The sequence below is a fragment of the Mesoplodon mirus genome (genome assembly GCF_964341445.2).
Source record: "Mesoplodon mirus genome assembly, chromosome: 19".
Taxonomy (NCBI): domain Eukaryota; kingdom Metazoa; phylum Chordata; class Mammalia; order Artiodactyla; family Ziphiidae; genus Mesoplodon; species Mesoplodon mirus.
This window is the reverse complement of record NC_138995.1, coordinates 294527-319256: the sequence shown is the minus strand read 5'-3', so window position 1 is coordinate 319256 and position 24730 is coordinate 294527. Positions and strand designations below refer to the sequence as shown.

Genomic DNA, 24730 nt, shown 5'->3' with positions numbered 1-24730 from the left:
TAGCAGGGGTTCTCAGTCTGCCTGTACACTCTAATTCTCTGAAGACCTTTTTAAAAATGTCAATGCCAGACCCCACATTGGAATTTCTAGGGATGAGTCCTCGACCTTCACTGTAAAACTCCCCCCAGGAGATGATGACACACGGTAAGGGTGGCGAGCCTCCACTTTAGAACACGGATTCCCACACTAGACGTACAGGAAAATCACCTGGGACGCACTAATGACAAAAAGCAAACGCCCAGGGCGTACCCTAAGGGTCGGTTTCCGCCTGCCGTGGGAGGGCGGCCGAGATCCGCAGCTTTGGGAAGCTCCTCGGCTTGGACGCGCCTAGTTTTAATGAGGACAGAACTGCCTCGCCGGCAGCCACTGGAGGCGGCCTGCAGCAGCTGGGCGCACCCCCCCCCCCGCCGCGGCTCGCCCCCAGCTGCCGCCTAGCCCCGCCCCGCCGGCCCGCACTCGCTACTGGGGGCTCTGAGCCCCGCACAGTCTAAATGTTTCTCGCTGGCGCGCCTCCAGAAAATCCGGAGACACCCGCCCGCGGAAGCGCCCAAATCGCGCGAGAACTCTCCCGGAAGTGCCTGCGCCTCCTTTGATGCCACCGCAGACAGAGAGGAAGTTCCGGAAGGCCGCAGCGCGCAGACGCGACACGCCAGACTCGCGCCACCGCGCCTTAAGCGCGCAGGCGCGGCGTCCGCTCTCTTTTCCGCTCTTCCTTCTGCCAGTTTCTAGACGTCAGCAGTTGTTGGGTCCTATGTCGCGCCGGGCCCTCCGGAGGCTGAGGGGGGAACAGCGCGGCCAGGAGCCCCTCGGGCCCGGCGCCCTGCAGTTTGTCCTCCACGATGACGATGATGTGGAAGAAGAAGGCCCAAAGCGGGGGCCAGGTGGCCGGCGCCCCCGGGGCGCAGGGAAGGAGGGCGTCCGAGTCAACAACCGGTTCGAGTTGGTGAGGCGTGGGGCTGCCTGCGGTGGGGGCCCGGGGTGGGGGGCGGCATGCGAGGAGGGTCCGTGACGTCATGGGCCGGGTTGACTGGGGTCTGGGCTGCAGTGGGGGGCGGGGCGAAAGGAGTAGGCGGTGGCCTGAGGCCGGGGGCGTGGCCACGTTGGCTTTGGGCTACGGTGAGGGGCGGGGCCATACGTCCGGGGGCGGGGTAAGTGGGGTCCTGGCTGCAGCGGGGGTGGGCGGGGCCTGCCGTCGGTGGGCGGGGCCGCAGCGCAGTAGGCGAGGCTTAGCTCCTAGGGTCTGGGGTCGCCAACCCTGATTTCAGGGTTAAGTGTCTCCCTCGCGGTGCCGAGGCAGGGCCTTCGCAAACGATCTCGGTTGCTCCTCACAACCCAGGACTCGGTGCGTCGCTCTTGCCCATCGCTGCGTCCCCATAGCAGGTGTCTGGCACAGAGAAATCAACGCCACCCCTCCACTCCCCCGACTCCCTAGCGCTGGCCTCAGTCTGTAATTTTGCACGTGCTCGTTCTCGCTCCCTTGACCGCCCCGAGCGTCAGGTAGCGTGTCTGCTTTGCTCACCGTGTGTCCCCAGCACCGTGCGCCCGGCGCACACTAGGGCGCGACCGCGGTTGCCGAGTGATTGGAGGAGCACCAGTAGGTGTGAAGATCGTGGAGACACCAGCTGCCCGGCTGCCGTCTGTAAGGCCTGTTAGTCTGGCAACCGCTCCCAACTTCACAGGAAGTTGGCAGGTTAGGGGCCCATCCTAAGACTGGGGAGTGTGGGCTCCAGTCTGGGAGTTTGGTTTAGAGATTGTCCACGTTCCTGCAAGGTAAGAGGCAGCCTCACCCTGTAGTTTCTGCTGGAGGCGGGACCAAGTCCGTCTTCAAATTCTGCAGACTCTCCCGCCACCTCTTCTGAGCCTCCCTGCTCCCTTGTTTCTTGCCATTTCTTTGTTTTTAATTTTTTATTATGGAAAATGTCAAACACATGCAAAAATAGAGCCGTACAAGTAACCTTCACGGGCCCCCACCCAGCTTCCACGGTTCTCCACACACGGCCGGTTTTTCCCCAGTGCTCCCATCACGTCATTTATCCCTAGGTTTTCCAGTCAGTTTTTGACTTCTCTCAAAACCCTCAAGGCTTCTTTCTATCCCACTTGTTAACAGGCTGAAATGGGTTTGTGCTGAAGTCGGCTGTTTTCCCTGACTGTCTGTCAAGTGTACTTTCTCCTTATTGTGACATCCTCCAGGTTTAGTGTTCTTTTTTTTTTTTCAGTCTTAAACAACAGTAACTCATTTGGAAAACGTTCACATGTTCCAGGCCCTGCTGCGATGTGGTGTGTCTTACGGTCTGGGAAGGTCATGTTGTCCCCGTTGTACAAATGAGGTAGTAAGTGACACCCACAGTGAAATTCAGGCTCTGGACTCTTTTTTTTTTTTTAATAAATTTATTTACGTATTTATTTTTGACTGCGTTGGGTCTTTGTAGCTGTGCGCGGGCTTTCTCTAGTTGTAGCGAGCGGGGGCTACTCTTCATTGCAGTGCATGGGCTTCTCATCGTGGTGGCTTGTCTCGTTGCGGAGCTTGGGCTCTAGGCACGTGGGCTTCAGTAGTTGTGGCACACAGGCTCAGTAGTTGTGGCTCAGGGGCTCTAGAGCGCAGGCTCAGTAGTTGTGGTGCACGGGCTTAGTTGCTCTGCGGCACGTGGGATCTTCCCAGACCAGGGCTCGAACCTGTGTCCCCTGCATTGGCAGGCGGGTTCCTAACCACTGCACCACTGAGGAAGTCCCTAAAATTGTACTCTTAACCGTGCCCTCGTGTTTGTCTCTGAAGCGAAGTTAGTGTTCCTTCTGAAGAAGAAAGGAGGGTAGATGGACAGTGGGCCAGGGTGTGGGGATAGATGAAAAAAACAAAAGGCAGGTGCTTGTGTGTGTGAAGAGAGGGAAGAGGTGCTTCTCTGGACTCCCCGTGTATCAGTCAGGCCAGAGGGACCCAGCAGCTGCCCCTGCTGAGTGCTGTGCTGTGCGTATCCTCTGCTGCTCTCCGGCAGGACCCTGATGTTGCGCAGGCCTCCGTCGTAGTCTCTGGATTCAGACGCCATCTTTACATCATCTCCTTTAGATGTGTCGCGGACGTCTCAGGCTCAGTGTGTCCAGACTTTAATTGCCCCCTCTGCCTCCCCCAGCCTTCCCTGTCTGTTGAGGGCAGCGCCACTCTTCCTGTTGCCAAGGCCAGCAGCCTGGAATACACCCCTGACCTTTTCCTCTCACACACCACATGCAAACCCTGGTGAAGTCCCGGGCGGCTGCAGGTGTAGCACCCGCGGTGTGGCCGTCGCCTCTGCCTGGATACTTCTGACCCGGTCCCGCTTGTCCTCTTGGCCTCTGCAGCCTGTCTGGGTGCAGCAGCCACAAGGATCCTGTTAGGCCCACGTCTGCTCTCAGCCCTCCTTTCTCACAGCCCCCCAGGGCCCGGATCGCCCGCCTCATCTCTCCCTGATCTCGCCCACTCTGCTCCAGCCACAGGCCTGGAACGCAGGTCTCCCCGCTGTCCCCTCTACCCGGAACACCCCATATTCCTGTGTCGCTTCCCCCGCTCAGGCTTCGCTCAGATGTCACCTTCTGAGTCTTGCTTACCCTTCCCACCGATTTAAAGTTACAGCCCCTCCCCCCCGTTCTTCTGATCTTTCTCCTTTTTCCCTGGAAGTTATCACAGAACAAACGCTACAAGTTACCCACGTGTTCTTTTTATCTCGTGCTGTTGGCCCCCACTGCCAGAGAGTATCAGCCGTTGGAGAACAGAGACTTCGTTGTTCCCTTGCGTGTCCCCGCCCCCGGAACAGTGTCTGTTCTCGAAGGTGTGCGGAGAGGTTGCGGCATGAGTCAGTGTTTCCTCTGAGGACAGAGTGTGAGTGTCTGCACACGGGCTTTGCATCCCGGCTCCGCCTCTTCTTACGTGTGAGAACTTGGACAGGGTTCCTAACATACGCCTCGGCTCCCCTGTTTCCTGGGGCTGATGTTACTTACCTCATGGGGTTGTCACAAAGGGTCAGTGAACTAACGTGTACAGCCCTTAGCCCATGCCAGGCGCACAGTACTCAGCATATGTTGATATTAAATCATGTTGACAGCCAAGAACTTCAATAGAAACGTGACCCTAAGTGGTTTAGAGACGTTTCTAGGGGCTGGTACCCCCCTCTCCCCCTGGGGAGTGGGAAGACACCCTTCTGTGACCTAATGGCTGGGACTGTCCTCTTTGCTGGCTCTTGGGTGGGTTTCCTTGGCCTTAGATTAGAAATCATCTTTCTTACCTCATTCAGAGTGGTTTTTGAAAATCGGTTTTATTGAAATATAATTTATATGTAATAAATGCACCTGTTTTAAGGGTATAGTTTGAGTTTTGCAACATAACGTACTGTGCAACTGTTAAAAATGGTGTTGTAAAATAGAATTTATTAGTGTTTTGGGGTCAGGGACCACTTTGACAATCTGATAAAAAACCACATAAGCTTTTAAAAACTATCAGGATTTATTCTATATCATTGAAAAGTTTTAGTGAGGAAGATTATTCTTTTCTGAAGAATTACATGTTTATATCTCTCTGTTTTCATGTACAATATAGTGGCCAGTCTCTGAAATAAATCTAGTTCGGAAGAAATCTAAATTGTGTAATTAAATAAAAGCAAACTTGTTCCAAAGTAAGCGTCATTGATGAGGTTGCTCTTGTTTGACTGGAATAAGAACTGGAGGTTGTTCGGTGACCGTCAACTCGCAGACATGGGTCATCTTCATGTCTGATGCCCAGTTCTGCTGGCAGCAGGAGCCAGACCCTGGATTCACATTCACAAACGCATTTGGTAACAGGTGGTATTGGAACCCCTGTAGATTTTTTCACTGCTCAAGGGCACATTTGGTCGTGGATTACAATAATTTTCTAAGATTCTTCAGGTTAGCTTCATGTCACATCACTTCTTTTGTCCTCAAGCCTGTGAGAAAACCTTTAGCAGAGGTGGCCTCATCCATGCCGGTTTCTACCTACTGAAAGATGGTAGAAAGATGAGGCTTTGTCATCCCCAACTGCATGCCAGAGAATAACTTCCTCAGTAATGTAAAGTTTTAATGTTTTCCCTCTTTTAATAGGAAAAATAACTTTTTTTTTTCCAGTAGCACTCTTAGGGGCCCTAAAACGAAAGGCGTTTTTTGTTGTGTTTTGTCTTTTTCGGCCTCACCGTGCGACTTGTGGGATCTTAGTTCCCCGACCAGGGATCAAACTGGGCCCCAGCAGTGAAAGTGCCGAGTCCTAACCACTGGACTGCCAGGGAAGTCCCTGAAAGGCTTGTTTTTATAGAGCCAAAAACAATCTCTCAGTAAACCAAGCAGTGGATGAATGGAAACAAAAGTAAGATTTCAGCTTCTAGCCATGGCAGAATAACTGGTACTAGAGCCACCTTCTTGCCCTGAATAACTATAAAACTAGCAAAATGCATGAGTGAACTGTTTTCAGACATTAGACAGCAAGCATTGCAGGTCTGAGGTCCCCTAGCCCCCTGTGCCGGCTTTCTGACTGGAGACACTCTCCAGAGATGAGCACAGGGAGGCTGTCCCAGCAGATCGTGGTGCTCATGCTGAGCCAGGGGACAGATCAGATGTGGGGTCTGTAGAAGTGGCTGGAGTTAAGGGGGAGGGTGCTGGAGAGAAGGAGTTCTGGAAACCTGCTCGGAGTCTTGGGCTCAATACTAAGCTGTATTGGGCATAGAATAGCCAATAGGGGAAGGGCAACACGAGACACTCACCACCGCTCAAGCTCCCAGGGTTGGGAAAACATTCAGCTCTGACCGACCAGAACACAGAGGCTTAACCGAGAAGCCTGGTGACCAGTGGAGGCTTCAGAAAGGCCCTTCCATAGCAGTAGGGCTAACATCACCCTCCAGTGAAGAGTATTCTATGCCCGTCTTAAGATAGCTAAAAATAAAGTTTGGAGGTATTGTGCTAATCTGCAAGTAAATTAACTGCCTGCCTGAACAAATGTCAACACTTTATTAAGTAAAAGGACAAAATCTTGTCACTCAGTAGTGTAGCATCATGATAGCTAGCACACACTAAAAAATTACCAGACACATGAAGAAGCAGGAAAATGTGATTCATAACCAGGAGACAAAGCATTCAGTAGAAACAAACCCGGTAAAATCATACACAGACCTAAGACAAGATATAAATATATTCAAGGATTTAAAGGAAAGCATGAATGTAATGAGGGAAAATATAGGGAATCTCAGTAGAGAAGTATAAACTATAAAAGAGAAAATTCCAGATGTGAAAAATATATATTATCTGAAATGCATAACTAACTTGATGGTCTGAATTGCAGATTAGATACTTGAGAAGAAAAGATGAGGTGATCTTGAAGTTATGGCAAAGACACTATCCAGACTGTCCAGAAAGGAGAAAAGTAGCCTCAGTCCTTTGTAGGACAATATCGAGGAGTCTAATGTCTGTAATTGTGGGAGCGGAGCAGAGGCAGGAAGTTGGGCAGAAAAAATACTTGATGATATAGTGGCAGAAAAAGTCCCAAATTTGACACAAAAGAAAACCCCATAGATCCAAGAAGTTCAACAAACCCTAAGCAGGATATGATTTAGCAGCAGTTTGAATCATAACTGCTGTAAACCCATGGTGACGAAAAGTCGTAAATGAAGCTGGAGGTTAGAGATACATTACCTACAGGGAAGCAATCACTGACTTATCTATTGTTAGATCAGAGCAGGCCTGCAGACAGTGGGTCACCATCTCTAAAGTGCCGAAAGAGAAGTGGACCTGGCATAGTATATCCAGTGAAATGCTTCTCAAAAATGAATGTGAAATAAAGATGTTTTCATAAACCCAAAAGCTGAGAAAATTCATTGTCAAAAGGCCTACACTAAAAGAAATGTTAAAGGAAACTTCATCTTGAAGGTAAATAATACCAGATGGGAATGTGGATGTATGTGAAGGAGTGCTGGAAACGGTGAATATTGGGGTAAAATACATAATCTTTTCTAGTTTTAAAATTTCTTTTAAACATCGTTTGCTGTGTAAAGCAAAAGTAATAGTGTATTGTTGGGTTTATAACATGTGAAAGTAAAATACGTGGCCAGACTAGTACTGGGAGGAAGAGCAGAGTGGGCTGGGCCGTTGGGTGGTCTCGTGTTTTCTGTGACATGATAGAATATCTCACGAAGGATGGTCTCGGCAAACCCCAGAGCAGCCACTGGAAGTATAAGGCAGACACAGTGTGCTGCTGGCATAAATGCAGATACACAGGCAAGCACCGCAGAGTCAGAGCTTCAGAAGTGAACTCACACATAGTCCGCTGGGCTTTTCCAGAGCAATTCAGTGGGGAAGGTAGCATCCCTGTAAGACATGGTGTTGGAACAACTGGCTGGCGGTGTGGGGAGAGATGAACTTCAACCATACCCGCTCCTCCACACACACAGTCACAGCTCCACACACTAAAACTATCACACTTTTAATAGAAGTCGTAGGAGGATAGCTTTGATGTTCCTGGGCTGGGTCTAGGAAGCACTAACTAATTATAAGAAAAGGTTGATACAATGGACTTCATCAAAATTTAAAACTTTTCTGCTCATCAAAAGATGTAGTTAGGAAAATGAACAGGCCTGCCACAGACTGAGAAGGAGCTCACACGAGTCATGACAGAGGCTTCGCCTCAGAGGATGTGGCCCCTCAGTAACAAGTCAGCCCAATTTTAGTGAACAGACACTTCCCAAAGGAGTGGGGAAGTACTCAACACTATTAGGCTAAAGGTAAATGTGAATTAAAATTGTAATACAGGGCCTCCCTGGTGGCGCAGTGGTTAAGAATCCGCCTGCCAATGCAGGGGACACGGGTTTGAGCCCTGGTCCGGGAAGATCCCACATGCTGCGGAGTAACTAAGCCCGTGCGCCACAACTACTGAGCCCGCGTGACACAGCTACTGAAGCCCGCATTTCTAGAGCCCGTGCTCCGCAACAAGAGAAGCCACCGCAATGAGAAGCCCTCACACTGCAACGAAGAGTAGCCCCTGCTCGCCACAACTAGAGAAAGCCCGCGTGCAGCAACGAGGACCCGACGCAGCCAAAAATAAATTAATTAATTAAATAAATTTATTTTAAAAAAATTGTAATACAATACCCCTGTGCACCCACCAGAATGGCCAAAATGAGAGCATGTGGGGCCAGCAGCCTTGGCGGGGGATGAAATTGTCCGACCGTTGGAAACAGGCCTGGCAATTCAGCATAAACCTGACGCCTCACACCCCAGCAACCACTTGTGAACACTTATCCAGAAGACCTCAGAAATCTTCATAGCAGCTTAATCCACAGTAACCCCAAAACGGCAACAAAAGACTCCCAATGGATAAACTAATGTGATATAATCCATGCAAAGAAATACTAGTCGCCAGGAACCAGAAGCTAACGACTAATACAAGAACGGGACAAACCTCAGAAGCCGTACACTCCAGAAGACAGTGACCGTGCGGGCATGGCGTCCTGGGACAGGCAAAGTCACAGTGGTGAAAACCCTAGGCTTCTCCAGCATTGGCAGGAGGGTTAGCTAGGGGTGGGATGAGGCCTGTATTTCTGGCGTCACAGGAGGGTTTTGTCTCTTGATAAGAGTGTAGGTTACACAGCTCTGCCAGGACTTGCCCTGTACATTCATTTCAAGAGATGTAAATTGTACCCCGGTTTTGTTTTGTTTTTTAAAGAAAAAGCTTCCTACCCCCCAGCAGAGATCCAGCCCCTCCCCCGTCCTCACTGAAGTATTCATGGTGCCTTGTCCTAGCGATTCCAGAGAGCACACAGGCAGCAGACAAGACCCTCTGGAAATAGGGACCCGTTTGGGACCTTGAAACTGATGACCATGGCAGCTCCTGGATTGCAAGTCAGATCGACGTCAGGACGCTGGACAGCGTGGGTAGCAGCGTGGGTGGCAGCGAATCGTGCTCCTTCCCAGAGCTCTTCCCAAAGCTCCGCAGGGTGCTGCGTGCAAGAGTCAGAGCTTTGCTTTCCGTTGAAGTTGACCTTGGCATGGAGCTTCTTATAAACTGGAATTTCTGGAAACACCTCAAGCTTCCACAGGGGGCTCAAAAATGAGAATTTTTTTTTAAGGATGTGAGCATGACAATAAAAGTAAAGCAGTCCCGGGCTTCCCTGGGAGGCGTCACCAGTGCTGAATGCGGGACAAAGCGTGGGGCTGTTCCTCCGGGACCCCTGCTGTGGAGAAGAACCGTCCGCGGGGCCCTCACTGCAGCTGCTCCCTTCGCACCGAGGTCCACGGCGGGGCCTGGCCTCACGGTGCTGTCCCCACCGCGGTCTGCGTGGTGCTATCGTTACAGAAAAAGGTGTGTGAATTTGCTAGACAGGCAGGCAGCACACAGCCCTGAGCTTCATCCTTGCTGCGTGGGAACCTCCGCTGGTGAAGATGCGAAACCAGGGAGCACAGACGCACATGTGTCGCTTCCCTTGAGACTAAAGTCAGAGCCCCGGGCCCCGTGGGGACAGGCAGTGGCCAGTCGCTGAGGACTCCGCCCCAGTTTTTTTTGTGTGTGTGTGTGTGTGTGTGTGTGGTATGCGGGCCTCTCACCATTGTGGCCTCTCCCGTTGCGGAGCACAGGCTCCGGACGCGCAGGCTCAGCGGCCATGGTTCACGGGCCCAGCCGCTCCGTGGCATGTGGGATCTTCCCGGACCGGGGCACGAACCCGTGTCCCCTGCATCGGCAGGCGGACTCCCAATCACTGCGCCACCAGGGAAGCCCCCCAGTTTTGTTTTGAAATCATCTCAGGGTTCTGGGGGTTAGAGTGGATTTTATTTTTATTTTTTTAGCTTTATATTTTTCGGATGTTCTGAATCTTTTATGTAGTTTTTAAAATTTATTTTTGGACCTCGGTGAACCAGGTTGTGTCCCTCTGATCTGGCTCGTGAAGCGTGGTGTTGGTGCTGTGTGTCGCCTCTTTTGTTTGCTGATTCATTTACTAGCAGAAGGGCCAGAACTTGTCCCGTGACTTGTCGCTGCCCCGTCTCCTCCAGAGCGAGGGTGTGAGTCTTCCGGGACCTTCCTTTCAGCATCGTGTTCCTGAGGTCTGCGTGTGCACACGAGCGTGGTTCGTCCCTGTTCACCGCTGTCTCAGGCTCCCCTGACGGATGTGTTTCCGTTCTTATTACTGAGTATCTCCTGGGCCTTGTCTTCCCCCAGGCACTGGTCCTGTCTGCTGGTGTGGAGCAGCTGGCCGGAGCCCAGGTGGGAGGAGGGAAGGGTGAGGCGTTAGCCGGGCGTGTGTGTTTACTCTGGGGTGGTGCTCGGTAGGGGGAGAAGTTGTCGACACCGTGTGGGATTCCTCAACATGTCACCCCTGAGGACAGATCCCGTAGCCACATGGCGCCCCAGTGTTCTCTGGGACCGTGACTGAAGTGGTCCTGGCCCTGCGCTGCTGAGAGGGGAGCGCCGTGGCCGCTGCGCTAGCGGACATCTGTGGTCCTCCCTCTGCAACCTCAGCGACCTGGAAGGTGCCCGCCCACCTCTCCCCGCAACCCGTGTGCATCTGAGAGTCACCTTTTAATTTGTGACTAGGATGCACCCGTAACGCCCTTGCTCCCCCGTCTGTGTTTCCAGATAAACATCGAGGACCTTGAGGAGGCGCCCGGGGTGAACGGGGACAGGACCGACTGTCTGCTCATCGACGCCGCAGCATCGGGGAACAAAAGGAGGGCCCAGAGTGGACACTCAGAGTCCAGGAAGGATGGCGACGTGGCGGGCGCGGCGGTTCCCCCAGAGCAGGTGCAGCTCCCCCTACACACCCCGCTGGCGTTCCCTGAGGGCCATTTTGTGAATTGCCCGGCTGCCCCCAGACTTCCTTGGGAGCCCTTATCAGATGGGCTTGGAGTCCTCAAGACGGGTGGCGGCTGGCGAGGGGCCCCAGTCTGGGTCCCCTAGACACGTCTCCCCGGCACGGGGCCTGCCCCCTCTGTTTTGGGAGAGTGCCCTTCTGCCCAGGTGGGGTGTGTTCTTTGCGACTGTGTGTCTGCAGCTCGGGCCGGGTGGACCAGGGCCCTTGGTGGATGCACTTGAAGAGACACGTAGGCCAGGTTAGGGGTGGGAGTGGCGGCTGAGCAGCACGGTGAGGAAGTGGGTCCCTGTAGGAGGCTCCTCGTCGCTCACCCAGCAGGTGCTCACTGCAAGCCAGTCTGTGCCCTCCAGGCACCTCTGGTGCAGCTGGGTGCTCGACTGGTCTTGGGGTGCCGGGGGGCTTCCTCGAGGACTTTCACACTGACAGTAGGTGGTGGCCGGGGGAAGGCACGAGAGGTCTTGAGGTGGGGGGGCTGCAGGTGTGGCGGCCTGCGGTGCGGAGCCCTGGGCTCCAGGCCGGCTGAGTGTGGCAGGGAGTAGTTGACATGGTGACGGGTGAGAGCAGAGGGCAGGTGGGCGGAGGGTCCAGGCCCCGTGAGTGGTCAGGGAGACCTCAGAAAGGTGGGGGCCAGCCCGAGTCAGGGAGACCAGTGGGAGGTGTCAGTTGCTGGAGAGAAGTGGGTGCGTTCGTAGGACGTTCAGAAGGTGGCCGGCCGGCCGGTGGGCCTGCTGCTCCGCCCCCCTTCAGCTGGCGGCTCTGGTTCTCGGATCTAAGATGTCATCGTGTCTTTCCATTGACCGAAATGAGCTGCTTTTGTCAGTCTAATACAGGTGGCAAACTCCGCAAGAAGAAAAGGAAACAGAAAAATAAGAAAAACGCAGCAGGAGAAAGCTCGGTATGTGTGGCTGGTGGATTTGCTCTCTGTTCTTTTCTGAATGTTTCTCGAGGTGGTGTTGAAAACATTTTGTTTTTTCTTGCTATTTTATTTGACTGATTCAGAGGTCAGGGGAGATTACCAAACTTGTTCACTTCGATCCTTGAGGGTTAGAGCCCCCCTCTCCCTGCTTTCCATTTTCTAGCAAATATCCGAAACGGTGCTCTTCCGATGGCAGAGTTCCTTCCTGGTCTGTGATTCTGACTGTTCCTCTTACGAAGCATCTCTCCTTTTTTCTAAATGTACGTGCGGTACAGGGTGTTCAGATCGTACTGCCTTTCGGGAAGGAAACACAATATAATACTTGTTCTTTGTAAGAGTAAATCTTGCTGTTGATGGTTACTCATAGAGTCAGCAAGTCAGTGTGGTAGTGAACATGTCATTTGGGGACTTGCAGGAGAACGGGCTGGAGGACATCGACCGCATCCTGGAGAGGATTGAGGATGCCAGCGGCTCCAGCCGCCCAGGCCCGCCCCCACTGAGTGCCAAGAAGCATGTCCTGTATGTGGAGCACAGGTGTGGCCTCGCTGAGTGAGGAGAGCTCGTCTGTGGGGACAGAGGGGAGGGGACGGGGCAGCCCTGACCTTCCAGGACCTTCCTCTAGCTCTGCGTGTCTGGGAACGTTCTTTCTTGAGCTGCATTAAAGCTGCCATTCGGGGGTGAATTTTCCATCCCCTGTTCCTGTAGGTGCTTAATGAAACCCTGTCCCTACCGCAGACTGTTGCCAGCATTAAAAATCAGCCACCTTCCTTCCTAAGGCAGCGAAGACCCCTCGATCTTGTGTCCCGGCTCACGCTGCTCTGACTTGGCCTGGCGAGTGGCGGCCGGTCTCGGCCACGGGCCGTGTGGTTGCAGAGAAATCAGGCCTGCTGGAGAGCCGTTCTCTATGCTGGGTCCTTATGTGACTTTCTCACATTCCCAGGATCGTTTTTAACATACTCAATTTCATTTTTCTCTGTAAAATTTTCAATTCTCTAGACACTTGAATCCAGACACGGAACTGAAAAGGTATTTTGGTGCCCGAGCCGTCCTGGGGGAGCAGAGGTAAGACCGACACTGCTGTGTTCTCAGCTGAGGGAAGGGAAGGGAGGGTGTTTACAGCCACAGTGAAACAGGAAGCCCATGGGACCCGAAGGGGAGTCGAGGAGAAGTCGCGTGGCCTTGTCTGTGGCTACTGGGCTCCATCACTCACCGCCTGCTCTCCCCCGCGGGTCCTGGTTTTACAAAGATCCTGAAGTTTGAGCTTCTGGCCTTGAAATCTTAGCCAGATTCATTTTTGCTTTTCGGTCGAGAGCAATACCCATGTGGGGTTTGGGTTCTGAGATAAGTTGGACCTTCGTGAACGTGAGTTCTGGTGGCTGGTGCTGTGCAGTCAGCGCCGCGGGAGCGCCCAGAGCGTGGGGATCCCGGACCTCCTGTGGGAAAGGGGCTCTTCTGTCTGGGCTGCTCCCTCGCAGGGTCCAGCCCCGACTGTGGGAGCTTTCCCTCGACAGAGGCTCATCAATGCTGCTTATAAAAAAGAGCTGCTTATTCAAGCAGTTCCGAGCCGTCACCCTTGCCCCCCACAGATAACCCTTCGAGGCTGTTTGCTGCGCATCCTGGGCCCCGTGCACGTGTCTTGTTTCCTGGGGCCGTAGGGTTTTTCTATCTCTCACATGCCTGGTTTGCACGGCTGGGTCCTGAGCACCACTTAGCCTGCGCTACTGTGCCAGCAGCATGGGGGGAGCAGGCGCCCAGGGCACAGGTGTCGGGGTGCGTTTGGCTGCAGCGCCTGCTGGCACTTGGCGTGAGGGTGCCCGGGAGGGGTGTCACCTGCTGCCCCCCGAGAGTTGAATCCCTACGCCCCCCGTCTGCGTGCTGCTTCCCTTCGGATCCATGGCAGGTGTAGGAGGCTTTAAAGTCTGTCATACTGTGAAGACGAAAGATAGTCTCCATGTGTTTGTTTTTCTGGTCTTTTTTTAATTGGGGTATAGTTGTTTTACAGTGTCGTATAGTCTCTATGTTTTTGACTTCTGCTTTTTGTTTTGTTTTGGCCGTGCTGCGTGGCATGAGGGATCTTGGTTCCCCAGCCAGGGGTTGAACCCGTGCCCCCTGCAGTGGAAGTGCAGTGTCTTAACCACTGGACCGCCAGGGAGGTCCCTGACGTTTATCTTGTTTGATGATGACTGAGGTTGAGGATTTTTTTCATGTCATTTGCTCACGCTTTCCTTGTGTTTCTCATCGCATTTGCTTTATAATTTGCTTTTATTTTTGGTGTAAAGTTATTCAGGACATAAGGGTCTCTGACTTTGTCTTCTTTTTTAGAATATTAATGAAAAACATTTAAACTCAGGATGTTCCCCTCTTTTACCTGGATTGCCCTGGGCTGGACCTTCCACCCCAACCCGCCCGCGCTTCCTTTGCATCTGCCTGGTCTGTCTGTACATGTTCGCCTGGTCTTAGTTCTGGGCAGGTTATACTTACTACTACTAGTTAGTTAATAGTGATTTGCCCTTATTGTTTTTCACAGTGTCACTGTAGTTCTTATTTATTACGTTTCCTCCTTTAAATGGTGAAGTCCTGTGCACGGGCTCCCTTGAGAAGCCATGGCCCCTCCTCGTCCCCTCGCCCCACTTGTGTCCGGTCCCCTCGGAATCTCCAGGTGCCGTGTGTGCTGCTCTCTCCCGGGTCCCCCCATCTGGGCCTCCTCTGCTGCTGGTGTCTGCCCCCCCGTTGGCGCCCCACCTCCCAGTGGCAGCCTCTTCTGCGTGGACAGCTCACTGCAGGGCTGGACCATCCCTGGGATTCCATAGACAGGACAGTTCTGAGCATCCAGTTAATTCTCCTTTTTTTCACAATTACCGATTACCCAGAATCATCCCACATTTTAGTTTCCTTCAGATTTTGACCATGGTTTTCTTGAAGAGTTGTTTTCTCTCCTGCAGTTTTTTACTTTTATTTCCTCCCATTCCTAACACAATCCAGATTTTTACTCATTTTTTTTCTTAATGAAATAGTTCATATTATCAAAAAAGTATACAGAGTAATATACACGGGTCCACTTGGCCACTACTCAGCTCAAGAAATTAAGCATCAGTGATAGAGCAGAAAGCCCTTGGTGTGACCACGGCTGTGAGGAGGGGCTGGCACCTGCAGCAGAGACCCCCGGATGAGAGAGCCGCAGCGCTGGGCCTGGGGGAAGGAGCTGGGTCGCCCCGCTGCCCTCTCGTTCTCCTGTGTCTGGCTGGCTTTCTTCCAGAAGTGTGTGGGTGTTTGCTGCTGACGCCCCATCTCCGTTGCTTGTCGGGGTGGGGTCTCCCGAGAGGGCAGGTGAGAAGGGCCCTCTGCCCTGTGCAGCCGCGTCGTCCATGGGAAGGCAGCTCATTTGTGTCCGTGGGTCACTGCCGGCTCGCTCTCGCCTGTCGTCTTCACGTTAGGTTCTCACCTTCTGTTTCTTTCCTCCCTTTCCCAACGTTTTGCTGGACTGCGGGTTTCCTATTTTTCTTCCCTCTCCCGTGGTGGTTTGGTGGCTCGGGTCGCGGGCTGCCGTCTCGTCCGGCAGGGCGACAGCCATTGTCAAGGCCGTTTGCGCTCTGTCCTTGGCCTGCCCTTGCCTGCAAAGGTCCGGCAGCGGAGGTAAAGCCGTACCCTGTGTGTTTCTCCGCAGGCCGCGGCAGAGACAGCGCGTGTACCCCAAGTGTACGTGGCTGACCACCCCTAAGAGCGCCTGGCCCCGGTACACCAAACCAGGTGAGGGCACGGGGCTGCAGGGCCACGCCTCTGCGTGTGCAGAGCCAGCGTGCGTGTGTGGGGCGGGGGGGGGAGCCCCCCGTCTGGCCACAGACCCCCACCCGCCGTGTGTTTTCTCGACCACGTGCTACAGCGTTTCTCCACCTTCTTCCCTTGTGCTGTGGATCCTACGCCATAGGAAGGCGTCAAGTTCATTTTTAAACGGTGGTATTTTATATTTTGTTGCAAACGAGAGTACTTTAATAATTAATAATTTAAAGAAAATTAACATTGATTTAATAATTTAAGTTAGTAATTTAAAGAAACACAGCAGCAGTGCAGAAAGGTCTGGGCGCAGGGTCGTGCCCTTCCGGGGGGGCTTGGCTGTGTGGCATCAGGATCATGGGGCCCTGGGGCCTGGGATGCCCTGCGAGAGCCCCTGTGCTCAGCGAGGACACGGGAAGCCACGGCCCTAGTGGGCGTCTCGCCCCCCTTCTCCTTCACTCCCATATTCCCAGCAGTGGCCCCTGAGCACAGCCAGAGAGAGGGGCTCGTTGCCACGGGGTCCTGTAGGGCTGCCCTCGATGGGGCCGTCAGGAGGGTGTCACCAGGGGCGTCGCGGGACCCTGACCGGTCTCCTGAAGGTGACGAAGGGAGATGAAGTTGTCAGGCTCGTGAGAAGTCCCTGGATCCCGTCCACCCAGAGTCAGTGCAAGGAGCAGAGAGAGGACGTCGTGGCTTAGCAGTCCCTGTCGCCTTGGAGGCCTGGCAGTGGCCCCTGTGCCCTGTCCCACGCCTGCCTGGATCATGGCTCTAAGCAGACAGTGTCTGGGGCTGACCAGATGGGGTGGGGGAGGCGGGCTGTGCGTGTCCCCTCCCTGTTGTCCTGGGATGTCGCTGCTCCGTCCACGCTCCTGGGGGGAGGAACGTCTTCACAGGAAAGGTGTAGAGGCGCGTGTCACTGGTGTGGCCCGAGCTGTGGGCAGTCTGCCCTGGACATCCTGATGCGGGCACCCCCTACCACCCCAGGTCTGTCGATGCGGCTGCTAGAGTCCAGGAAAGGCCGCTCAGCCTTCGCCTTTGAGCACAGTGAGGAGTACCAGCAGACGCAGCACAAGTTCCTGGCCGCCGTGGAGTCCATGGAGCCCAACAACATCGTGGTGCGCGGGCACCCTGGCGGGGTCGTGGAGGCGCGAGGCGAGCCAGGTGCCGGAGGTGGGCCCGGGGCCTTCCTGGGCCTCGTCCCATCAGCTTCCTCCTGCCTCGTAGGTCCTGCTGCAGACCAGCCCCTATCACGTGGACTCGCTCCTGCAGCTCAGCGACGCCTGCCGCTTCCAGGAGGACCAGGAGATGGCGCGGGACCTTGTGGGTAAGGCCTAGCAGGCAGCCCCACCTCAGTTGTTGGGGACATGGTGGGTTTGCCAGGACGTTCTTTAAGTAACAGCTTTATTGAGATAAAATTCATCTACCATGAAATTCACCCCTGTAAAGCATACAGTTCCTTGGTTTTTAGTATATGCAGACTTGTACAGCCTCATCCCTGTTGATTCTGGGTCACTTCCACCATGTGTGAAAGAAACCCGCCTCCCCTAGCCCCTGGCAACCGCCGGTCCACCCTCTGTCTCCGGACTTTCCTGTAAATGGAATCACGACACACGTCTCCATCTGGCTCCTGTCATTTACCGTGACGTCCTCAGTGTTCACCTGTGTGAGCCGTGTGTCAGGACGTCATTCCTTTCGTGATGATGGATGGTCCACGTTTCGTGGCCTGTTTCCACCCTCGGCTCCTGAGAATCAGCCCCTGGGGGTGCGTGGGCTTCGTGAGAGGCGTGCGGTTCCTCCGGCCGGAGTGGGCGTGGCCAGGTCGCACCTCTGTGGTTGACATGATCCCCGTGGGCACGTCCTCGCTCATCACTTTACAACTCCTGGTCTCGTGGCCACCTCCCTTCTGGAGCTTTCCTCAGGAGCCACAGAGGACGGGTTTGCAGCCGCCGCGCCGAGGCTGACAGCCGCCCCGTGTCTGTTGCCTGCAGAGCGCGCGCTGTACAGCATGGAGTGTGCCTTCCACCCCCTGTTCAGCCTCACCAGTGGGACCTGCCGGCTGGACTACCGCAGGCCCGAGAACAGGTGGGTGAGCCGGCCAACCAGGCGTTCATAGGTGCATACCATCTTCTCTCGCGAGTGTGTTGTAGGCGTCACAGGTGATGTGGGTGCTAGGGTGGGCGCAGGGGGAACAGGTGCCACGGGACTGCCCACGAGGGGTCCCTCTGGGGTCCCGGGGCTTCGCGCTGTGTTTAAAGCTTGAATGCAGGAGGGCTGGACCTGAGGGTGGACGGATCAGGCTGGCCTGGGGTTTAAACTTGTCCGCGTTAGGAGGGAGCCTTGCCGGCCACCTCACCGCGATGGGACCTGTAGTCGTGTTTCCTTGTGTGCTTGGACTCAGTCCGCAGCCCATGTGTTTGGGATCCTCGGGAACACCTTGCGGGCAGCAGCTCGAACGCAGCCCCATCGTGTTCCTGTCACGCATGCCCGTGGGACCCTCTTCCTGCAGACGCTCCTCCCCCGAAGCCCCCGCTCTCAGCAGCGCAGGCCTGAGCGGACACCGCGGCCTCCCTGCTGACCTCAGCCTCTAGCCTCTCACGCTCCGCCTGCTCTTCAGGGCCCTGCAGGCGTGGGCACGCTCTCCGCTCCGGGCGCCCCCCCCAACCCTCCCCACCCACCCCCTGTTGTCTCCGGCCGTCCTGGGTCGTGTCCCTTGTAGGATGTGTTCTCCGGCCTGGGGGTTGTCGTGGGCCCCAGGGCACAGTGACCCCCACTGCACAGATTGTCTGCAGGGTGTGTGGGGTCTGAGTTTTCTCTCTTGTTTCTAGTTGTGTGAGCTTTGTTTCTCCAATGAAATTCTTAGTTCTTTACGATGCTATAGAATACTAACGTTCCCAGGCATTAACAGGGCAGGGAGCTGTTGATCAAAACAACAGTCCACCAGGATAAATCTAGATGGTAATTGCAGTAGCAGATGTTAACTCTCTTCCCTTAAATGATAGTTTTTTAAAAAAATGCCCAAGAAGATGCAGATGTCCACTAACAAATCGGCTTGGTTTTCTGTCCGTGCACACACACGTGACTGCAAACAACAAGCAGAGTCACCTTCTCTGCAGACAGGACCCTGGCGAACGTTCGCGCTGATTAGGCCACACGGGAAATGCCAGCGAAGCCCGCGGGCAGAGGGTGGACGCAGTGCCGGACGAGGCGCCAGGCGACGTGCTCTGCTGCCTGCCGTGCGCTCACTCACGAGGAACTGTCTTGGGTCTAGGAGCTTCTACCTGGCCCTCTACAAGCAGATGAGCTTCCTGGAGAAGCGGGGCTGCCCACGCACGGCGCTGGAGTACTGCAAACTCATCCTCAGGTAGGGCTGCTGCCCGCTCCCCCCCCCGACCGGGCCACGGCCCGTGGACGTCCGCGCCGGCCCACTGTGGGTTTTGTCTCCCTCTGCTCGCCATGCTGCCTCCGGAAGCCTTGAGCCGGACGAGGACCCCCTGTGCATGCTGCTGCTGCTCGACCACCTGGCCTTAAGGGCACGGAGCTATGAGTACTTGATCCGCCTCTTCCAGGAGTGGGAGGTGGGTGTGAGCACACACCAGGCCGGGCAGGGACGCCAGGGGTTAGAGTCCGGGGCTCCAGGCGGGGCAGGGACGCCGGGGAGGGTCCTGGGCAGGCCCCAGGGGGCCTGCCTTGCCGCCTGCTTACACACGAGCGCAAGCGTGCCGAGGGAGCCGTGAGGTGGGGGAGGCCACCGTGGCTCGACCCCTGGACGCATTGGTGCACATGGGGTCTGAGACGGGCAGGAGGCAGGCCATCAACTGTCTCATTCATAACCTGCATTTCGTACCCTGGTGGTGCTGTTTTAGGTACACTGGGTTACAGATAACGTAGTAACGTAAATTTCACCTGTTTTCCTTTTGATCTGGCTGCTGTAAGGTGTAGGCTGGCGCTGTGCTCCTGTTGGGCGGCGCCGTCTCGGGGACACCTCTAGCCGGGAGCGGGGGGGGGGGCAAGGAGGTGACAGCCTTTTATTTATCCTGTGCTTGAATTTCTTCACAGCACGGTTTGGTGTATAGTTGAAAGACAGCTATGTAAATTGTTTTGAACTCTGGATCATGTGGCCTGGTTGGGCGAGGATTCCCCAGTGCGCGGTCTAGTTCACACAGGTTCCTGGAGTTCACGGAAATGAAGCTGCTGGGCACCGCCCATGGTGGGGCTGCACCAGGACATCTGGGGGGCGGAGTGGGGGGAGGTTACAGAAGTCTCCAGAGACCGAGCGGTCACGTGACAGAAGGCGTCGTGTGCATCTGCGACGTAGGCGTGGTGGGGGGAGGCGAGAGCCGGCCGGGTCAGCAGACGTGGAGGTGGGGCGGCCCCACCCCCCAGAGGACCCCGGCCCCTGCCTGACGCTGAGCCGTGGGAGGTGGGCGTCCACTCTTCCTGCCCACCTGGCCTGGGTCTGACCGCACACCCCCGGGTCCTTTTATTTGCCTTTTCTGCACGGAGAAGGGGGACAGCTCGCCCAGGGACATCCAGGCGCCCGTGAGCTCTGCCTTTTTTGTCTGCACCACCGTGAAACGCCCAAACCCCTCGTAGGCTCATCGGAACCTGTCCCAGCTCCCGAATTTTGCCTTCTCTGTGCCGCTGGCGTATTTCCTGCTGAGTCAGCAGGCAGACCTCCCCGACCAGGAGCTGAGCTCTGCGAGGGAGAAGGCCTCTCTCTTGATCCAGCAGGCGCTTATCATGTTCCCTGGAGGTGGGTGTGTCCCCGCAGCCCCCCGCGGGCTCGGAGGGGTCCCAGCACTTGCCCCAATCTCTCGGGAAGATGCATTTTCCAGCGGGGCCTTCAGGCGCCGGGGCTGTAGTTTGAAAGCTAACTTTGCTGTCAGAGCACCTGGAGGTTTTAGGGTGTCCTTAGACATTAACACTTCAAGCAAAATTTACCACCTGTAGTAGACGCATTTTCTCTGGCGCTGGGCTGGGTGTGAGAGAAAACGGGGCAGGAGGGGCCAAGTCAGCAAGCTGGGTGTCCTTGTCCTCAAGCCCCGGTCCTCACTGGGGTGAGGGGCTCAGAGTTAGCTTCGTCCTGGGTCCTCTTGGATGACCTGCTGGTTTCCGTGGGCCCCTAAAGTTGTGGGTGTGTGGACGGGAAGAGGGCCCCCGGCCCCTCTCCTGGGCGACATTCTCAAAGGGTCTGTGACCTGAGAGAGGAGCCTACTGCCCTCTCAGGCCCTGGTGGGGCTGGGGTCCAGCACCGCGTGCAGCTCCGCAGGGGCTGGGCTGTGCAGCTCTGGCCCTCGCGCTCCCTCCCTGGCGGTGAGCCTCCCTGTGGGTGGCTGGGGTGACGCCTGGTTGCTCGGGGCTCCCGGCAGACAGCATCCTCAGCCAGCCACTCCCGCTCCTCTCAGCTGGGCTCCATCCACACGGGCTGCCTGGCTGGCTCTGAGCCACGCTGGCCCTTCCCGATGAGGCCCCTGACGGGGTGTTAAGGCCCTGCATGGGGGGCTGTGGCCGCCTGCAGGGCCTGCTTGCCAACCCAGAGTCTCCCTCCTTCATCCAGGAAGCTCCCTGTCAGGCGCGTGGCTGTAGTGGAGCCCGTCCCTGGGAGGGCGCTGGGGCAGGGGTTCCCTGTGATGAGGGCGTCCAGTGCACGCGCTCAGGGCTCCTGCGTGAGTCCCCTCGGGTGCAGATGGGGCTGCGGGGCAACGGGACGGACAGCCCTCCGTGGCGGCAGGGGCTCCTGGGCTGGTGTGGCAGAGCGGCTTCCCCTGCCCCTCAGCCCTGGCCTTGCGGGCGTGACGGCCCTGCTCCCCCCCGCAGTGCTCATGCCGCTGCTCGAGTACTGCAGCGTGCGCCCCGACGCCGCCATGGCCGCGCACAGCTTCTTCGGACCCAACGCCGAGATAAGGTACAGACTGGTGGGCGCCCTGGGCAGGGGGCGGGCCTGGTGGCGGGACTGCCCTCCCTGCAGGGCTCTGGGGCCCTGGCCACGTGGGCATCAGCCTGGCCTGTTGGACACAACGGGGGCCCTGGGGCGGTAACGTCCTTGCAGCCGTGAGTGTGGTTCAGACGCCTATATTGGCACCCGCTGCCTTTTAAAATTTCTTATGAAACGTGAAGAAAAATGTGGGACTTGGGAGCCAGCCACCTCAAGCCCGGTCAGGAAACCGGGGCGGGCTCTCCGGTGTCTGTGCGCACAGGGGTTTGCGTTCTCCTTGTATTTAGATTCTGATCGAGGAACTTGTTCTTAGTGAGGACGCTGCACAGAAGCAAATGCCTGTGTGCCCTGCCCCGGGGTCCCTTTCCCTCGTCAGCAGCCCCCTCTGGGCAGCCGCTTTCCCATCCAGGTCGCCAGCACGCCCTGGATGCCCACAGGCACCGGCGGGCGCGTGGAGCCGGGGCCTGTGGGGGTCTCACAGGCCCCACTGCCCACAGCCAGCCCCCCGCCCTGAGCCAGCTGGTAAGCCTGTACCTCGGGAGGTCCCACTTCCTCTGGAAGGAGCCGGCCACCATGAGCTGGCTGGAGGAGAGCGCGCGCAAGGTTCTGCAGGCGGTGGACGCCGGGGACCCCGCTGTGGAGGCGTGTGAGAGCAGGTGAGCCCGGGGCCGGGCTGTGGGCGGTGCTCTCGGGGCCAGGCCCGGCTCGCGGGCGGCGCAGGGCCGCGGCCGCCTCCACCACTGCCCTTCGTCTCCCCGGGCCCTAGGCGCAAGGTGCTGTACCAGCGCGCACCCAGAAACATCCACCGCCACGTGGTCCTGTCGGAGATCAAGGAAGCCGTTGCTGCCCTACCTCCGGTAAGGGAGCGGGCTGGGCTCGGGCTTCTTCCTGCCAGCAGCTCTGCCCCCGGGTCGGGCTCACGGACGGAGGCCCCTCCCCTCAAAGACGCTCGCGTCCTGAGAGGCACAGCCGAGCCTGCAGCTTTCCGTGACCTTGTGGGGCTCAGAGCCGTGACCTGGTGGCTCGAAGCCCCGAGGCCAGTAGCTGGCAGCCTGGGAGGGAGGCCCTGACATTTCGCAGGGCAGTCACAGCATGTGTGAGCGGAGGTCCTGTGGTTCCCACGCCCGCGCCGGTCCCTGGGCTCATCCCCGTCCTCTGCGCGGGCCCGATGAGCGTCCTGCGGGAGGAAGGGCCCTTCTGCCCCCTCGCCCAGGGTTTCAGTACGGGGAGCACAGGCTCGCAAACGAGGGCCACTCCGTCACGCTGTTCCCACTCCCAGCGGAAGGGCCTGGTGCAGAGTGCAACCGGCTGAAAGTCGCCCGTCTGCTCTGTGCCTTTCTGAAGGACGTGAGCGCGCAGTCTGTGCTGGGCTATGACCCTCTGCCACCCTTGGACACCGTCTACTCTTATGTCAGACCCGAGAGGTACTTCCTGCCCTGCTCCTTTGCCCACACGGCTCCGAGGTCAGTGCTGGGGCTCGGGGGGGGGGGGGTCTGGCTGCCTCACACTCAAGCCCTCAGAGAACATGGTGATCTGGGGTCACGGATCAGCTGTTGCAGGCCGTGTGTTTTCACTTATTTGTCCATCTAAGGTCGTTTCTCTGTCAGGTTCTGGAGCAAGTGGTGGAGATGGGGTAGGAAGCAGTTGTAGAATCCGGGAATAAATGTAAAATCAGAACTGCAGTAAGAACCTGTGAGGAGACAGCGGGTGAGCCTGACACGTGAAAGGCTGCTGGTTTCCAGCAGGAGCCTCAGCCTGTGCGGAGGCCCCGCCAGGGACGAGTGTCTGGCAGAGCCAGGCCGGGACGCAGAAGGCCCCGAGGCCCAGCCAGGAGAGCAGGGCGGGCACCGCGGTGCCCGAGTCTGCAGGCTGCCTTCAGAGTTGGCTCATACAAAGGCTTTTTTCCCCCTTTCCTTTCGGTCTTTAAAGCTTTACTTCAAGTAATTGCTTTACTTCACGTAGAGCCCGTAGTCACAGAGTCACCGACCTGGGAGAGTCACAGACTGTCTCGTTTCCAGGCTTCAGGCAGACATACTTTGTAGAAAGAAGTCCTTTTTGTTCTCTGCTGAATTATAAAAGTTAAGAGTGTGCATTCACAGGGAAATATCGTCCCCAGTTAAATTCTCAACAGGTTAAGATGAAAATTATTCATGATCGGTGTTTGTGGCTTCAACACCAAGCTGACGTGCTGGGCGTGGTCACACTGAGGATGGCTGGGTGCTGTGCTGGCTCCAGGCGCCTGGAAAGTCCAGGAGGGCCCCCCCACCCCCCATGACGCATGCCCCAGAATCTTCACTCCTCAACTCTGAGCGAAGGACACTTTGAAACACAGCTTTTCTCAGGAGCGAGTGGGGCTTGGCTGCAGCGGCCCCACTCTCCACTCCACTCAACTGGCCACGTTCCGAAGGCCAGCCCCACGCTGGACCCCGTGCACCTCGGGCCTGAGCCATCCCCCTGCCGCTCCCGCCCCCTCTCTCCCCAGCCGCCGCGGGGGCTGCCCTCCTGGCCCCGCCAGGGCCTTTCTGACCATCCTGACTCCCCTTCCAGGCTCAGCCCCGTCAGTCACGGAAACACCATCGCCCTCTTCTTCCGCTCCTTGTTGCCAAACTACACCGTGGAGGTACGTGGAGCCCAGCACGTGGGGGCCGCCAGCCTCAGAGACCGGGTGTCGGGTCCCGGGGCGGGGGGCGGTGGGCTGGGCGGGGGCACGTCCCGGAAGGCACAGCTCAGACGAGTCTCATTGCCGCAGGGGGAGCGGCCGGAGGACGGAGGGGCCGGGGGTCCACACCTTGACCAGGGCTTGAACAGGCTGATGCTGGCCCTGCGGGACATGATGGCCAACTTCCAGTTCCACGACCTGGAGGTGCCGCGTGAGGACCACCCCGAGGGCGACGGGGAGTGGGACTGAGGCACGGGCGGGGCCCCAGCGCTGTGCAGTTACGTTCCTGATTCTGTGCTGGTCGGAGCGGCCAGGTCCCCGACCTAGAGGTGCTGCCGTGTTGTCCGTCTGCCTCTGCTGTTCTATAAACGTGAACGGGTTGCGCTCTGCCCGGCGTGAGCTCTTCCTTCCCGGCGCTGCGGTCGGCGCCCCCAGATCCGCACACCCCCCAAGGCTCCCCGAGAGCATGCCCCGCGGCCACACACGGCAGAGCCCCAACCCTGGGCAGGACCTCCTCGCTGCTGCCCTGCCGGCCTGGGGCATCGCAGAGCCAGAATCCACGCTCGCTTCAGGGAGCGCCGTCGGTGGGGAGGCTGAGAGGTGTGTTTTGGAAAGGACGCTCGTCT

General features: G+C 56.7%; 1 protein-coding gene across 3 annotated transcripts; it reads left to right on the top strand.

The window, feature by feature from the left end:
• The first annotated feature begins 638 nt into the window (after positions 1 to 638).
• TCF25 (TCF25 ribosome quality control complex subunit) lies at positions 639 to 24493 on the top strand. Of its 3 annotated transcripts, none has more exons than XM_082607866.1 (18): positions 640 to 943; positions 10589 to 10753; positions 11644 to 11718; positions 12155 to 12273; positions 12736 to 12801; positions 15404 to 15486; positions 16495 to 16625; positions 16735 to 16834; positions 17499 to 17592; positions 18779 to 18871; positions 18980 to 19085; positions 20104 to 20263; positions 21328 to 21415; positions 21943 to 22101; positions 22212 to 22302; positions 22790 to 22908; positions 23993 to 24065; positions 24195 to 24493. In XM_082607866.1, exons 1-18 carry the CDS (start codon positions 752 to 754, stop codon positions 24351 to 24353), a joined length of 2073 nt encoding a protein of 690 aa, XP_082463992.1. In that variant the 5' UTR covers positions 640 to 751; the 3' UTR covers positions 24354 to 24493. The 3 variants fall into 3 exon arrangements, with proteins under 3 accessions (XP_082463991.1, XP_082463992.1, XP_082463993.1); XM_082607867.1 differs by having other exon boundaries at positions 641 to 943; positions 22790 to 22869; XM_082607865.1 differs by having other exon boundaries at positions 639 to 943; positions 22790 to 22869; positions 23993 to 24493.
• The last annotated feature ends 237 nt before the right edge of the window (positions 24494 to 24730 follow it).

Coding starts and splice junctions, on each gene's coding strand:
- TCF25 (XM_082607865.1), top strand. CDS start 752: ATGTCGCGCCGGGCCCTCCGGAGGCTGAGGGGGGAACAGCGCGGCCAG. Junction 12,802..15,403: donor GCCGTCCTGGGGGAGCAGAG/GTAAGACCGACA, acceptor GTTTCTCCGCAG/GCCGCGGCAGAGACAGCGCG. Junction 22,102..22,211: donor GTGGAGGCGTGTGAGAGCAG/GTGAGCCCGGGG, acceptor CCCGGGCCCTAG/GCGCAAGGTGCTGTACCAGC.